This window comes from Lepisosteus platostomus, chromosome 8 (assembly GCF_059453375.1).
Source record: "Lepisosteus platostomus isolate fLepPlt1 chromosome 8, fLepPlt1.hap1, whole genome shotgun sequence".
Lineage (NCBI taxonomy): Eukaryota > Metazoa > Chordata > Actinopteri > Semionotiformes > Lepisosteidae > Lepisosteus > Lepisosteus platostomus.
The window spans coordinates 3,751,138-3,765,929 of record NC_142618.1 but is presented as its reverse complement, the minus strand read 5'-3'; the positions used below and the strand labels follow the sequence as shown (position 1 = coordinate 3,765,929).

At 44.8% G+C, this 14,792-nt stretch overlaps 1 protein-coding gene across 2 annotated transcripts in view; it reads left to right on the top strand.

Moving 5' to 3' along the window:
• The first annotated feature begins 5,576 nt into the window (after positions 1-5,576).
• The window catches only part of LOC148655518 (vesicle-associated membrane protein-associated protein A-like), a 29,138-nt gene continuing 19,922 nt past the window's right edge, over positions 5,577-14,792 (top strand). For both annotated transcript variants that reach the window (XM_088642068.1, XM_088642067.1), the window contains exon 1: positions 5,577-5,734. In XM_088642068.1, the coding sequence (XP_088498194.1) occupies positions 5,677-5,734 (58 nt within the window). In that variant the 5' untranslated portion in view covers positions 5,577-5,676. The remainder of the gene's footprint in view (positions 5,735-14,792) is intronic.

Genomic DNA, 14,792 nt, shown 5'->3' with positions numbered 1-14,792 from the left:
CCTCTGTTGAGGAGTTTCCAACCTGACCAGCTGTGGAAACACCAGGTCTCCAGTCAGACGCCACCTGCTGACCTGACTCTATGTCCCTTTAGCTTGGAGGCCACTTGTTTATGTGACCAAGAGCCCCAGCTGGCCAATCATCTCCTCAGACACAGCCCTTCTCGGCCAGCCAAGGGGGACATGAAAACGACAAGTCTGCAAATTGGTAAACTGGACACCCCAGGAATTTAAATCGGAGGGCAGGAATGAACATCAGGGTTAAGATGGTCAATTGTCAGCATTTTCAACATCCTTAGCAGGAATTCTCCCCGAGGAAATTTAATTCTAATAAAGGGATGGTTGTAACCCTGAACTTGAAATGTGTATTTCCACTTGATTCCCCCTGTAGAAGCTGTGAGCTTCCATGTGCTTTGTAGGTGGGGCAGGGATGCGAGCCAGCTCGAGTGAGAACTAAACACGCTTCCTTCTGTTAATGAACAGTGAAGCAAAGAAATGAAAATCACCAACGATTCAATCGATCTACGTTAACTTCGCCCTCAACACACAACATGAAAAAAAGGATGCTGTTCTGAAAATGAGCATTTCCCCCTCGGAGATGTCTTAAGTATTCCGCCCCTGGTCAGGTGATGAGTGTTGTCGCTAGGAGCAGCGCGTGGCGGATGTTGACGGCGTATGGGGAGGGGTCAGTGACGAGGCGCTCTGGGGTGTGGGGAGGTTTGAGAGAACCTGCTCAGTAACATCTGCAGAGGAATCCAGCTCTTTTTCCAGCCCGCCCCATATCACATATCGCCAGCTGCTAAAATCCTGTTTTTTTCATTTGTGAATGCTTTCCAACGTTTACTGAAACCTATCATATACGGTAAAAAGGCATCGATCCATGTAATACAAAATGCCTTCAAGTACTCAAATTATAGGCAGAGTTTGTGTGAGGAGATGTGTGATGCTGATGTGAAATGTTGTGTGATACTTTATGATGAGGGCCGGTGGTACTGTGCATTAAGTAAAGGTTTGTTCCATGCTGAAAAGAACAATACAAACAACATTTCAGCTGTGGAGCCTTCTTCAGGTGTGCAGGAGCCTCCTCTTTTCAGCTTGGAATAAACCTTTAACTGTGCCTGCCTTTGCAGCCTGCACATGCTGAAGCAGCTCTCTCTCATGTATCTCGTCCTGTTGTTTCGAAAGCTCGTTTTACATGATACGTGGCAAAACTGGCTCAGTGTTCAAGACAAAGTAAAGGAGTAAAAAAAAGGAGAAGTAAAAAAGTTAAACATTTATTAAAATATTTAAATAATCCTCTTCTGCTTTGTTAGCTGTACTGTGAACGTCTTCTGCTTTGTTAGCTGTACTGTGAACGTCTTCTGCTTTGTTAGCTGTATGAGGAATCAATTATATTACCAGAAATGTCACCTCAGACAGGACTGTGCCAGTGGGAATTCTGCCTGTGTGCTGCAGTTCAGTCTGTGGTACCGGGACTCACATTTATAACCAAGTCGTTTTTCACACTTTGGAGGCCTAAATGCATTAAAATTTAACCCTGGAAAACAAAAATATGATATCAATGAACTTGCACTGACAGCAATATAACGTAAAATAACTGAAGGGCCATGGAATACGTAACTTTATATACAGACTGCGATTCATTTCACAGCTTTGAAAAATCATATTATAATCATGTATTATGATTATAATAATGTAATTGATCATTTTGTACTAAATGCTTTCATCTGTAATACATGATTAGCATTATATGCTCAATTTACCCTATTTCCTTAATTGTTTCCAATCCTGAATGTCTTATAATATCTTACTATTAGCTTCCTTAATTTCACCACGCTGAAGTGTCACAACAGCGGAACCGCATCTTTCTGGCTCATTGTTTAAATTGTCTGGATGGACTGGAACTAACAGCAAATTTTTGGAGTAGTACACGTGACTGCGGAGCTCTATAAATCTAGTTGACCGCTGGCATTCTTAACGTCTGCAAAGGGTACTGATTCAGAGGGGAGAATCACAATCCACAGACAGACGAATTGTTCACTGAGTTTATTCTCTGGGTGATTAATCTCTGTCTTGTGTTAAGAGACCTGCATTCCTTAACTTCTCAAAAACCTTTCGCTACTGCTCTCAACAGCCCTGACTACTGGCTGCAGGAAGCTTTTACAAGGAAGCTTCGGTCCTGTAGAGTTCTGGCTGGTGTTAGAGAAATAACTCCACACTTTATGAGCATCACACAGTGCAAAAGGTGTGAAAACTAAAACGTAAAAGATGAGAAAGGAAATACAAAAAGTGTATGCCACTGAATATTTGATGTACGTCTTTCAGCAAAGATATGTAACATTATAAGAAAAACCAGTAGATACCAGCAGGAAGGTATGTGCAAATTGTCATTGCTTTTATTTGTGGGCTGAGACAGGTACACCCTTCCATGTAATTTGACTCTCAATAATAGTATTGTGTAGTATTATAGGAACAAAAATATCCAATGATGTGCAGAAAGGTAAGTAGTATTGTACTCATCTGTGTTAATAATAGAAGTAGCAGCAGTAGTAAAACTACTGAACATTACATATAGTTCATAATTAGGACTGAGATTTCTGTGACACATTTTGAAGGTGCTAATTTGATACTGACAGCTGAACTACTGCATGAATCTGTGTCAATTAGCAATGTGTAGGAGTAAATTAAAAGCAGAACTACCTGCCAGTTTATTTTAAACAACTTTTGGCTGCAACAATTTGAGGACACAGATACCACAGACAAGTGTCCCTTGACAGCCTGACAGTAGGCTTTGTAAAGCTGTTAACCTGCCCTGCGGATCTTGTATACACATGTGGAAGAGAGTTTAATGAAAAGTGTCTCAACTCAAGAATACCTGGATCTTAAAACTCTTTCAGTTATCTTTGAACAGTCAGTGCAGCTCTATTATGGCTCCATATCATTAAAATAAAATTCAGATATTTCTAATAATTCAGAATTCAGGTAAAGTTTAAAATGGGGTAGATACCTGGCAGATGATCTTTCAAACAGACAAATGTAAAATATTACATGCAAATACCAAAACTATAAATCATAAATACATAATGGGAAATGCTCAGTTTGAAGAGGCTATAAAATTGTGTGCAGTGTATTATTATGAAATATACATTATTTTGTTATTAATCACAGTCTCTTTTTCTGTAATACTACAGCCCAGTTTAAACATGTTAAAGTCGGGTGTACACTGGCATAGATGATGTATAGGAAACAGTGATTTTGCTTTGCAGATCTTTATTTTGTTTTTCCTCAAAATAAATCTAAAGACGTGTGTGTTTACCTCACACACAGACAGTGCAGCTGCTTCAGGCTGCTGTGGAAGAGTGAAGGAATCGCCACCTGACCCCCGAGTCCGAGCAACATCTGTTGCACCAACAAAAAGAAGGGAGCAAAGTTGTACCCCTTCATGTTTTCTGACTTTGAAAACCTTTGTTGATCTTAGCTGGACTGAAAGAGGATTTCCGACACTTTGTTCCCTTTGCTCAAACTGACGACCACTGCAGGGAGCAGTCTGTGAAACACAAAGAACGTTTCCTCTTAACTGGAGTAAAACTGTCACCACACGAATTTCACTTTAGTTGCTTCATATTTACTCTGGTTATTGTGAAAGCCATTTGAGGATTTTCTCTATTTTTTAAAAAGTTAAGGGAACCACCAAGACAAAGCAAAACAAAAATGTAAGTAAAAACCAGGAGTTCATAAATAAACATGAGAACATTAAAAAGGTTCCCTACAAGAGGACGTCTTTCAGTCCAGTGAGCTTGTTTGACTGCTAGTTGCCAACAGATCCAAGGATCTCATCCAGCTGCTGTTTGGAAGAAAACAGGGTATCACTTTCAAGAATATGGCTGAATATTTTGTTCCACTCTTCCATAAAACTTTGTCTCCCATTCTCCCTCTTTTAAGGTACCTCCCCATAGTTTCTATCTGTATCCTCTTGTTCGTGTTTCACTGATGATCCTGAAGAAGCCCACTGGATTTTCATCTGTGGATTTGCATAATCGAATAACCTTCAAAGAACGCAGAGCTCAGCAAGTTTGTTAAGGAAAATCTACCTTCTTTAAAACCATTCTGACTATTCAGTAAAACAGTACTGGCTCACACTTCTTCTTGTTTAGGAATAGAGCCACAGTAACTCATTGGGCCAGAGGTTGTCTTTGTTTCCTTAGTGTTAACTGGACGAGAGAACAAATTATTTTCTGCTTGGAGGGGACACTGTTTCACAAGGTTTAACCCCCAGCAATATTGGTCTCTATTTACATAGCTGGGGGGACTAGAGCAACTGGAGTAAAGCACCTCAGTCAAGGTACAACAGCCCTGTCTTCAGCAGTGACTCGAAGCCAAAACCTGCCGGTCATGGGACCTATGCTATACCACCACAGTCCCAGACTCCATGTTGAAAAGAAAAAAGAAAAACAAAAAATTGACTGCTGAGCCTACTCCAGGTGTGAGTGTGAAAGAGGAAGGCAGCAGGGATACAGAGCACTGAAGAATCAAGGACACAGCAGGGTGTGAGAAAGAGAGGTGGCCACTCCGCCTCCCCTACACTCTCTATATAATCCCTTCTGACTCCCCTGTCTTTCTCACACCTCCACCTCCTCTCTTTTCAGCTGGAATAAACCTTTAACTTCTTCCTTAGTGCTAATTATGTTGACATAACCTTCCATGTACAACAACAGCATGTGATTTCTTTATACTTTATATAATTTCCTCACTTACTTTTGTGACATAGATAGTATCTTAAATGGTTCAAATACTGCAACACTTCCTCTTCTGTATGAGTTCTGTTTAATACAGTTTCTTCCAGTATTCTCATATACTGTGTCCCCTTCACTATACTGGGGCATTAGGATCCACACAGACTGCAGGGTGAGCGCCCCCTGCTGCTCCCACTAACACCTCTTCCAGCAGCAGCCTTAGTGTTTCCCAGGAGGTCTCCCCTCCAAGTACTGGCCAGGCTCACACCTGCTGAGCTTCAGGGGGCTGCCAGCAGTGAGCTGCAGGGTGATACAGCTGTTGGCCCCAACACTCAGGCGATCAGGTGAAGAATCACTTTAACAGGGAGGCCATGTTATGGATGTCCAGGGTGAAATTTAGCCAAGTCTTAACTCTGCTTTTATGAAGAGTGTCATGGGATCTTTAATGACCACGAGTAGTGAGGACTTTTCTCATACGTAGGAGGGTTCCTCTGACATATCAGCGTCACTGGGCACCATACTCAGGAACTTGTTTGGAAATCCTAACCCAGGAGGGAGAAAGCCACTTAGACTAGAAACCTGCTTTCCCTTAGAGGACCCTGTCCTGACCAGGCCCAACTATGCTTAGCTTCTGGGATCTGTGGTGGTCAGGTTACAGGCATCACTGCCGCATTGTACATAAAGGAGGGCCAGTGTCATAAAGCGATTTTAACCCAGGACACATACCGAATGGCCATCATTACAATATATGAAGGCATGTGGCTGCCGAGGGCGTCTGCACTGCGCTGCAGCTGAGCAGCCCTTCAAAGGGGAAGCGCGTCCCCGGGCTGCGCGTGCTCGTGCGCTCGCCCCCGCCGCCCAGTGACTCAGTGCTGCTCTCGGGGTTTTTTTTTTCGCTCTCGCAGCGGCAGCTCGGCACCGCCATCACCGGAATTCCCCAGCAAAAATGTCCAAGCAGGAGCAGATCCTAATCCTCGATCCACCAAACGATCTCAAATTCAAAGGTAAGGACCCATCGTCGTGGCGGGGCGGGGGAGCCGGGTTTCGCAGCCGCCCCGGAGTACCCAAATCGGGGGATAATTTCGCTCCCCCCCCCCTCCGGTTACTCGGGGTAAACTGCCCGCCGCCATTTTGAGGAAGGGAGTCGGAGTTGGTGGGCCGCGGCGGATCCGCGGTCTCCCGTGAGCTGCGCAGCCGGCAGGCGAGAGGGCTCTCGCCGCAGCGCAGGTGGCTGAGCTGCGCCCGTCGCCACGTCGGCTTCCCTTGGCAAGCACGCCCGGCCGGAGTGTGATTGTAGCCGCGGTGAGAGGGGTCGGGGTGTCGGTGGTGTGGATGTGTCAGGCCCGGGCGTTGCAGGTGAGCTCCGGCAGCGATGGACTGAGCCGCCGGTGTGTGATTTTTGTGTTGTCTGTATTATTATTTTTTTTGCTACGTGGACTAGCGACGCGACAGACGGCTTTAGAGAAAGAGCAGGGATTTTTGTGCCCGAAACAGCTTTGAATCGTGGTGGCGGCGGCACTCCTTTGCAGGAATAAGACTCAATCTAAGGGTCCAGGAGATTACATTTCACGGTTTTAGTGCGATTTATTTTGGAAGCGGTGCGGAGCATTGCGTTCCTGGGTGTTGAATGAATCCAACTTGTGCGTTTGCAATCGCAGGCAAAGCTTTAGAAAGCGGCAAGCGGAGATATTGATATTGTTTCGGACACTTTGCTCCAGATTCGCCTGGTCTTCCTTGTCTTTGTAAGTGAAAGTCGCTTATCAGTGAGAAGCAGGGGACGAGAAATGGCAAAGACGATGACATCCACGTGCCAGAAAAAAAAGTAAACATTTCTGCAGTGTGATACGCGGATGTAATGGACAAAGGTGGAAACTGCCCTGAATCTGATCTCACGAACAGGGAATCACGGTTGTGAAATCTGTGCATTAATCTAAACAGTGAGCCGATAAACTGCATGGCTGCCGTTGTGCAGGAATTTTCGGAGGAGCGTTTTCAACAATGAATGCACAAGGACATATGACAAGTCGGGAAGGAAACGAGGCCCTTCTGCAACTTTATCTGGCACGGGTGCTGGGTGATCGATCCCCCTTCACCCAAGGAGGATGGAATCTGAGGCGAGAACACGTTGTAATATTTTTAATCGAAACCAGAATGTTGTGAAAGAGAGATTAAAAAGTGCACATAGTCAAAGTGAAGTTACTGCACTGCTTTCTTGGATCGAAATCATCCCCAGCTCTGCAGAGCAGGTAAATTCAAGCTGGATTCGACTTCCTTATTCTGGACGGCGACCAGCTAGAGACTGCGAGACTGTTGCCTGTGATGGCATGTGTCTTCTGAAGAATATCCCGGACATTGTAAAACTCCGAGGTCAGGAGACCTTCCTGGCTACCCCACCTTCATGATAACTCTGTTTTTTTTTTTTCAAGGAAGTTGTTTGGTTTAGGGAGCGTGAATGGGATTTTTCACCCATTCATTTCCAATCCAGGATTGAGGCAGAGCCAGAGCCAAGCCCAGCAAGCAGTGAGCCCAAGGCAGGGTACGCCCTGGATGGGACGCCAGTCAGCACAGGGCACACAAACGCGCACACACACGCACTCACTCACACCAGGGTCAGTTTTCCTATAAGCCAGTTAATTTAACAGTGTGTCTTTGGACGATGGGAGGAAGCCTACGCCACCATGGGGAGAACAGACAAGCTCCACACTGATGGCCCTCTGGCCCCAGCCCTGCGGAGCAACAATGCTGACCCCTGAACCACCACGCCGCCCAGCGTAATTACCATGGTATTATTACACAGAATTGGGCCAGCAAGTGCTCCGTTGAATATTAGATGGGAGGCCCTTCTGCATGTAAGAGGAGTTGCAGGGCAAGTGGAGGAGTTGTGGTGATTTGCCTTATTCAGGATGATAGCTAACCACCTTGTTACACTAGCTAGCACATGAAGTCTTCTTCTGACAGCAGAGCTTAACATCAGATGCTGTCTCAGATTCTCTGACTTTTAGGAGCTTTGAACAACCTGATGTTGCTTGCATTTTTGAGGTAATTGCTCCTTTTTTGTTTCCAAGACAGACTTCTAGCTGTTGGGGCACTCTGATACATCTCTGCAGTGTCGGCCTGTATCGTGTGCAGTGCCCCAATAAGGGAAACAAGGCTTTCGTTGGGTCGTGTGGCCAGTGTAGCTCTCCTTGCCCCTGCCTGGGTTCGAGCACCTGCGACTCCACTCTCTAGACAGCGGGTACTTGCGCCTAGCTTAAAGACCAGGTCTCTGCCTCTAGCTGTCAGTCCAGCTTCCAGAGGGGGTGAAGTCGAACTTGCGTCAGTGCACCGAGCCCTGTTACAGTAGCAGTAACCGTGTTACACAGTATTTCGATGCAGTTCAGATTTAATGGGGCTGTAGGCTCTGGTACAGACTGAACTGAAGGAACAGGATATGCAGGCTGTATATTTAACTTTGAATGTCTGTCTAAAATAACGTAGTTTAAAGCAAGAAACATGAGACATCCAGCACCTGGTATTGACTAACGCAAGAGCTTACTGTAAAACCTGAAATGCGTCAAGTGGCGTGGTGGTGGGAGTCTCGCATCTGTTTTTCTTGTTGAAGACCTCTTGCCCCTGTGAACATCTGCATCTCCTTGGAATTGGACGCAGAATGTTGGATCACGCTTTGTCAGACGCCAGGGTGTGTGTCACGTACTTTTTTTGAATGGCCTGCCTGCAACTTAACACAAAGGGACAGTCAAGGTGCTTTTGGCAAGGTCTGGTAGCAGATCGCTAGGTGCACCTGCTATGATGGGCAACTGCACACACCGAATTCATTCAGGATGCGTGTAATCACCTGGTGCTGCTGGCTGGGATAGACTCCGTCTCCCCTGCGACGCTCTGTTGGATAAAGTGGGCAGACAATGGAGGGGTGGTTTCACTTGGATTGGCGTAGGACTACTGTCACTTACATCCTGTGCTCAGTTATATCACTGTCAGTTGTATATAGAACGCATTGTTGTTGCTCACACTTATTTAATACTCTGTACTTGATGTTTTTTATTATCTTTCTTTTTTGTGATGGCCGGACAAGAGTGGAGTTTGTTTGCCAGATGTGCTTGACTCTGAGAGTGAACGGCATAGGACTGTCGGTGAACTGATCGGGAGGACAAAGGAATTGGTCCGGGTTTGACACTGCTGCTGTTCATGGCCCCAGAGCTGAGATTTTCTGCTGTGCTACTTGGTGCAAGAAGTTATGTGACGTAACTTGGTGTGGCCGTGCCTGCCTCACGGGTCCCAGTCGGATTTTGCTGAGATTTACTTACATTTAGAGCGGACCAATGCTTACCTATTTAAAGTTAGTTATACTCGGCTAAGCATTTCATTCATTTACTATTTGCATAATTAAAGGTATGTAATATGCCCATCAATTTTCTAATTGCATCTTCCAGTGAAGGGCGGTGGAAGAGCTGGAGCCTATCCCAGCGAGCAAGGGGTGCAAGGCAGGGTACACCCAGGGAGGGATGCGAGACCATCGCAGTGCACACACAGACACACACACTCACCAGGGACAGCCATTAACCTACCAGTAAGTCTTTGGACTGTGGGAGGAAACCCCCGTGAACACAGGGAGAGCATGCAAACTCCACACAGACAGCACCCCAGGGCTGGATTTGAACCCGGGGCTGCAGCGCTGCCAGGCAGCAATGCTGACCACTGCTGCTCTGGTCTGCCTGTATGTCACGCGGATGAGTTTCTTTTTAAAGTTATACTGGTCCTTCTGTGTCCTGCGCTCGTTGGCTGCTGGGATAGGATCTGGCTCCCCCACAGCCCTGAGTCGGAAAACGCAGTTAGAAGATGGATGGGTGTAATATGTACGATTTTTTTTTTCCGAAAAGGATCTTGTATTTAACACAACGGATGAAAGGATGATTACGAATTAATTACTGTGGCGGAGTATTCTGCTAACGGGGCGTTTTCTCAATTGAAAGTTTTTTTCACCTCCCACTGTCTCCCTTTAATGGTCCCATATGGTTACATATCAGTCTGTTTACGCAACATGAGATATGGTCTACCTGATAAGTTAAATGTACTTTGTTGCTTCTCTTTGAATTCTGATTTTATTGACCTTATTAGTCACAGGGTTCAAATCTTAAGTGTGACACTGCAGTTGCCCACTGAGCAGGGTGCTTCGCTCTGACTGCTATTAAAGTGTACACATGGAAGTTGCTTTAAATACAAGTTTCAGCTAAATAAATGAATAATTAATAACAGTCCTTAGTCAAAGGTAGGAGCCCTGTGAAAACCATAGTTTTTTTTAGATAATTCACATCTGTTTATACAAGTAAAACTAGTAGACATCTTAATTTTCATGGAATATGCACAGAACTATTCAATACATTTCACATCTTATAAATGCAATTCCAAAAACAATATTGTAGATTAGTGCCTTGTGCTGATCTCCACTTCAGCGTATCGCAGCAGGTCTGGGTGTAGTGTGTTTGACTTGGAGCTGAGCACCAATGTCCCAGCTTGAGCTTAAGGAAAGTGTTGACAGAGCACAGGTAGCATCTGTGCTGGGAAAGCTTGCCCACACGCAGAAACGCTTTGCTTGTTGGGGATCACAGACCTGCGTCTTTTATTTTCGGCCGTCCATTTTTAAGAGCATACAGTTCTGCAGCAGAAGATCTGTTGTGGTGGAACCTGACACAAATGTTAGTGTACCTCCGTCACCATGCAGAGACTCCCACTGGATAGTATTTAGCGTGATCAATCACAAGGTTTTGTCACCAGTATCACTGAGTGAACTTCATTTTCCAAACTTAAGATTCCTTTTTAGTTTTGTGAACAACAGAAGGATAAAACCAGTTTCCTGAATTTCAAATGAAAATTTCCTTGCAGTTTTGTTTGTTTTTGGAGTTAGTTTGTCTTGTCTGTGCATTGTCTGTAATGGGTACAGCTGGTATTCTTCCTGAACTCTTGGATGGAGCTAGATGCTAGTGTTACCCTCAGTCAGGATACAGATGGGTTCTTTCAGAGTTGTCTTATTCTGGTGTTCATAGACAAGCAAGGCTGGCTTTGGACTACATTCAGTTTACTCATGTGCCAAGGTGAGTTTAGGAGTGCAAGAGAGCTATTTTTGAGACTCTAACCCATGGTCCCATTTGCTTAATGGATCAAACACAAACTGGAAAATCCTGTGTTCAACTTTCTCATGTTTTAAACTGTTAGACTTTAAGCTAATCTAGGCAGATTTGCTACTACAGTTTTTCATGTTAATACTGAGTGTTTGGCCATGTGTATAATGAATATAATGAACAAGAGTAACAGTGTTTAGTCCTTCTGGAAACAATTTAGTGAGCATTTTAATTTTAATGAAACTTAAAGTATTTGCTATTTTTTGTTGTACACATTTTATCAGAACTAATACATACATATTATATATCAACAGCTAATTTAGCTGGAGGTAGCCGGTACACCAGAGAATATGAAGGGTTGTGTACCTTTCTCGTGATCAGAGCAATTATACATGTTTACCCCTGAGCTGGTTTCAGAGCTCCATGGTCTTCATGGTGGAAACTTTGCTTGAATTTCTCTACCTGGCTGAGGGACCTGACAGTGACTGGGGTGTTCATACCGAACCCTTGAGAAAAGTGATTATTGCACCCAGACAGAGGCCGTTCAGCTTATTGGCTCATTACTGCATTTTGTACACCTCAATTAATTTAGGCTTGTCACAGCAAGGGGCTAACATGTTTTCTATTTTACTTTCATATTATCTGTACACTTTGTGCTTATTATTTTTATTTCTGTAAATGTGTAGTGTACGTCCTGATTATACCACATTAATTTCAGCATCCAAGTGTCATGACTGCAAGCTTTGAAGCAGCACCATGTGAAACCCGTGCCCGAGTCTGAATACTTTTACGAGGCACCGAATGCGCATAGGACAGTTCTCCACCCTTTTGAATTCTGGGATGGGATCAGACCCTGCGGCCCTTCTGAGGTCTAAGCCAATTTGTTCTGATACGCGTGTCAGGTTGGTTCATGTGACCCGTTCCGTCTCTTTGGAAGTAGACGTTGCCAGTTGTTGCTGTAAGAAACCCGCCCAGCTCAGAACGGCCTGTTGCCCGTTTTTCGCGTCTCGGCACACGCTCCGCGTTCCCTGGCCCCGCCCGCCAAGGAGAGGGAGGAAGGCGCCGCTGGTCACCACACGCGCCAGAGACCCCGCTGGGCCACAGGGGAACTGGGGCACCCCACCCACCAGCACCTGCTCTGGAGGAGCTGGAAGAGCCCTGGCCAGCTAATTCCACTCCTGGTCCCAGTCTCAGACACGAGAACCTGGATCGTACAGCTCGGCGTTGGCTTGGGAGATCAAGTTGAAGCACTTGGGAGTCCCGTACAACCATTTAAGTACAATGCCAGCGTGTAAATGTCTTAAATGAAATCGGGAAACCCCAAGTGGCTCCATGAAGCCTTGTTTAGTACAGGCAACAACAAGAAGGCCCATGTCCCGGATGGCTTTCATGGAGGATGGGGAAGTGTTCTCAGCAGTACGTGATGCACAGACTTGTTTCTGCAGATTGCTTTACAACCAGTTAACGGTTCCTATTTGATTAAAGTTTTGAAATGCTCTGCTACTGAATGACGAAAGGCTGGAAAGACACAAGTTATTGATCTTTGGTGTTGAACGCTGTGTTGCGTGCTGTTTTCATCATCATCATCTATTACAATTACAGCATAAATTAAAGTTTGGAATTGGGCTTATTGTATACTCCTAGAATTGTAACCAGTGTTTCACTTGATCTTGTCCAAAAGTAAATCAACAAGATCTAGAAGGTAAATCTGTTGCAGATAATGCTTAAATGTGTATGGTGCATTTTACATTTTCTTCTTTACCAGAGAAGACCTACACTGCAGTAAAGCATCCTTGAATTTTCCAAACCAATTCTACCTTAACGATTCAGAAGGCTGGACTATAGAAGGCTGCCAAGGGCCAGTCATTGAGAAACACTGCTGTAGATGTCTTTTTTTTCCCCCTTCTTCTCTGAAACCATTGCTTAGCACGTTAGGATTGTTAGTTCCATGCCGTAGTGCACCAGAGAGAGTTTTCAGGTTTCTTCAGGATAACGCTTCAGTCTTAGAAGGCTGGTCAGGCCCTCGGGGGAGAAAAATAAACTGAACAGCAGCTGGAGTGCCTTCCTTTGAGCAGCATGAGACAGCGGATGAAAATTGCTGTTCTGTTGGAGATCGTTCACGCCCTCCCAGGGTGGTGTGCTCAGTGACACTTGTCCTTTCTTGTGGCTAGGACTACAGGCACACACCCTGCTAAACATCCCAGGCCCCTGGGTGAAGAGTCCAGATAAGGGAGAAGATTGTTTGAGAATGTACGTACCCATGTCCGCTCTGAGCAGCTGCAGGACGTGTCTTAATTTCGTCTCTTTGTATGTGAATCAGACGAGGCAGTGATTTGGCTTAACTGTCTTGGAGAGAATGGACAAGAAAATTCCTAACTTCCAGATAAATCCCCAGGAGTGTGACTTGTCAAGCGCTGACCACGCGCTCTTTGTTGTAGACCATTTTGAGACCGTGTTGTACGTCTAAAAACCAAGGTGTTCCTTCTGGTCCAGCCGTTCTCAGAAGTCCTGCAAGAGAACTTCAGGAAGTCAGGAAGTAAATGCTGAAAGAGCAAGATAAATTACAGTATTCATTTTATCCACAATTTGTCTTCTGCTAGAGAGATATTTTTTTAGTGTGAGGCGGCATAGACTACATTTCTTTTGCAAAGTAATCTCTTACAATTTTTTTCCATTCCCTGCCATGTCAACGACACTGATCACACATCCGCCTCGGACTAACGTTCCTGATCAAGTGGTGATCGTTAGATGAGCGGTAAACGGCTGATGGTTATTATCCTGTAGGGTGGGAAGCCTGCATCAGAAAGATATGTCACATATTTAAAAACCAATTTAGTGAGTGAAAGTAATTTCATTTTGTTGTGAAATGTATGTAACCTGACCGTGTTGACCTGCCTGGCCATGGGAACAGCCGCTGGGCGGAATGCTCCCTCCTGCAGCTCTGCCAGCCTCAGCAGCCCAGACAGCAGACCTTCTTACCCCTTGTGTCAAGACTGAGTGAGGCAGGAAAGAGGCGAGAGAACTATCAGGAACAGTAATCAGAATATGGAGTGTTTGGAAGAGTGTTTTTACGACTTCACGGGTTGAGACCAAAGTAAAAGTTTCCACAGTGGTCCACAGTGTTGTCCTGTTCTTCTGTCTGCTCTGCCACCATGTCTGAGTAACAGCACCTGATTGGCCTGTCCAGTGTATTTAACTTGCTTAACATCTGTAATCTTTTGAAAATGCCTTTCCTTCCTCCACAAGAGCACCACAGTAAATGGACGATGGTTTTGCAGTTTATTTTTGTGTCTTATCTATTTTTTTTAATGACTTCATGCGACCCCTCCTGAACTTATTGGTCTCACAGTTAGTCACGAACAGTATTACTGCTACAGATAACAATATTGTGTCACGCACATTTCTCTTAGACTGGATGTGCTCAAAATCAGGGCACACTTAAACCACATCTCCTTTGTTTTGGAATTTGTTGCACTGCATTTCAGTTTTCTAGTCAGTTGTGTGGATTTCAGAACTGCGTGCGCGATTTTTATTTATGCATTCAGTATAACATTCTGTTACATTTACATCAGTGGGCCGCCTTGCAGCTGTGCAGCTCAAAAACTCAAGCACGCTCTGGCCACATGCAGTAAATTAGCTTGCCTTGATACTGACCAATAGTAGCTCACAGCTCTAGTGTGTTGCCAGTAGAAACAAGAAACAGCCAATGAAGCAGCGGAAAGATCGTTTCTGTGTATTTTAGTTCAGTCACAGCAGTACAAGCCGATGTGTGTGGCACGATGAAAGACAGAGCGGAAGATGTGTGCTTTTAAATACAGCATTTATAAGGCCAATTAGAAATATCCACATACTGTGGGTCTGCGGTGGCTGCTTTTGAGAAACCCTGGTCTGGTCAGATATAGATGTATGCAATGTTGTGATGTAGCCTAGATCAGGAAGTACTGGT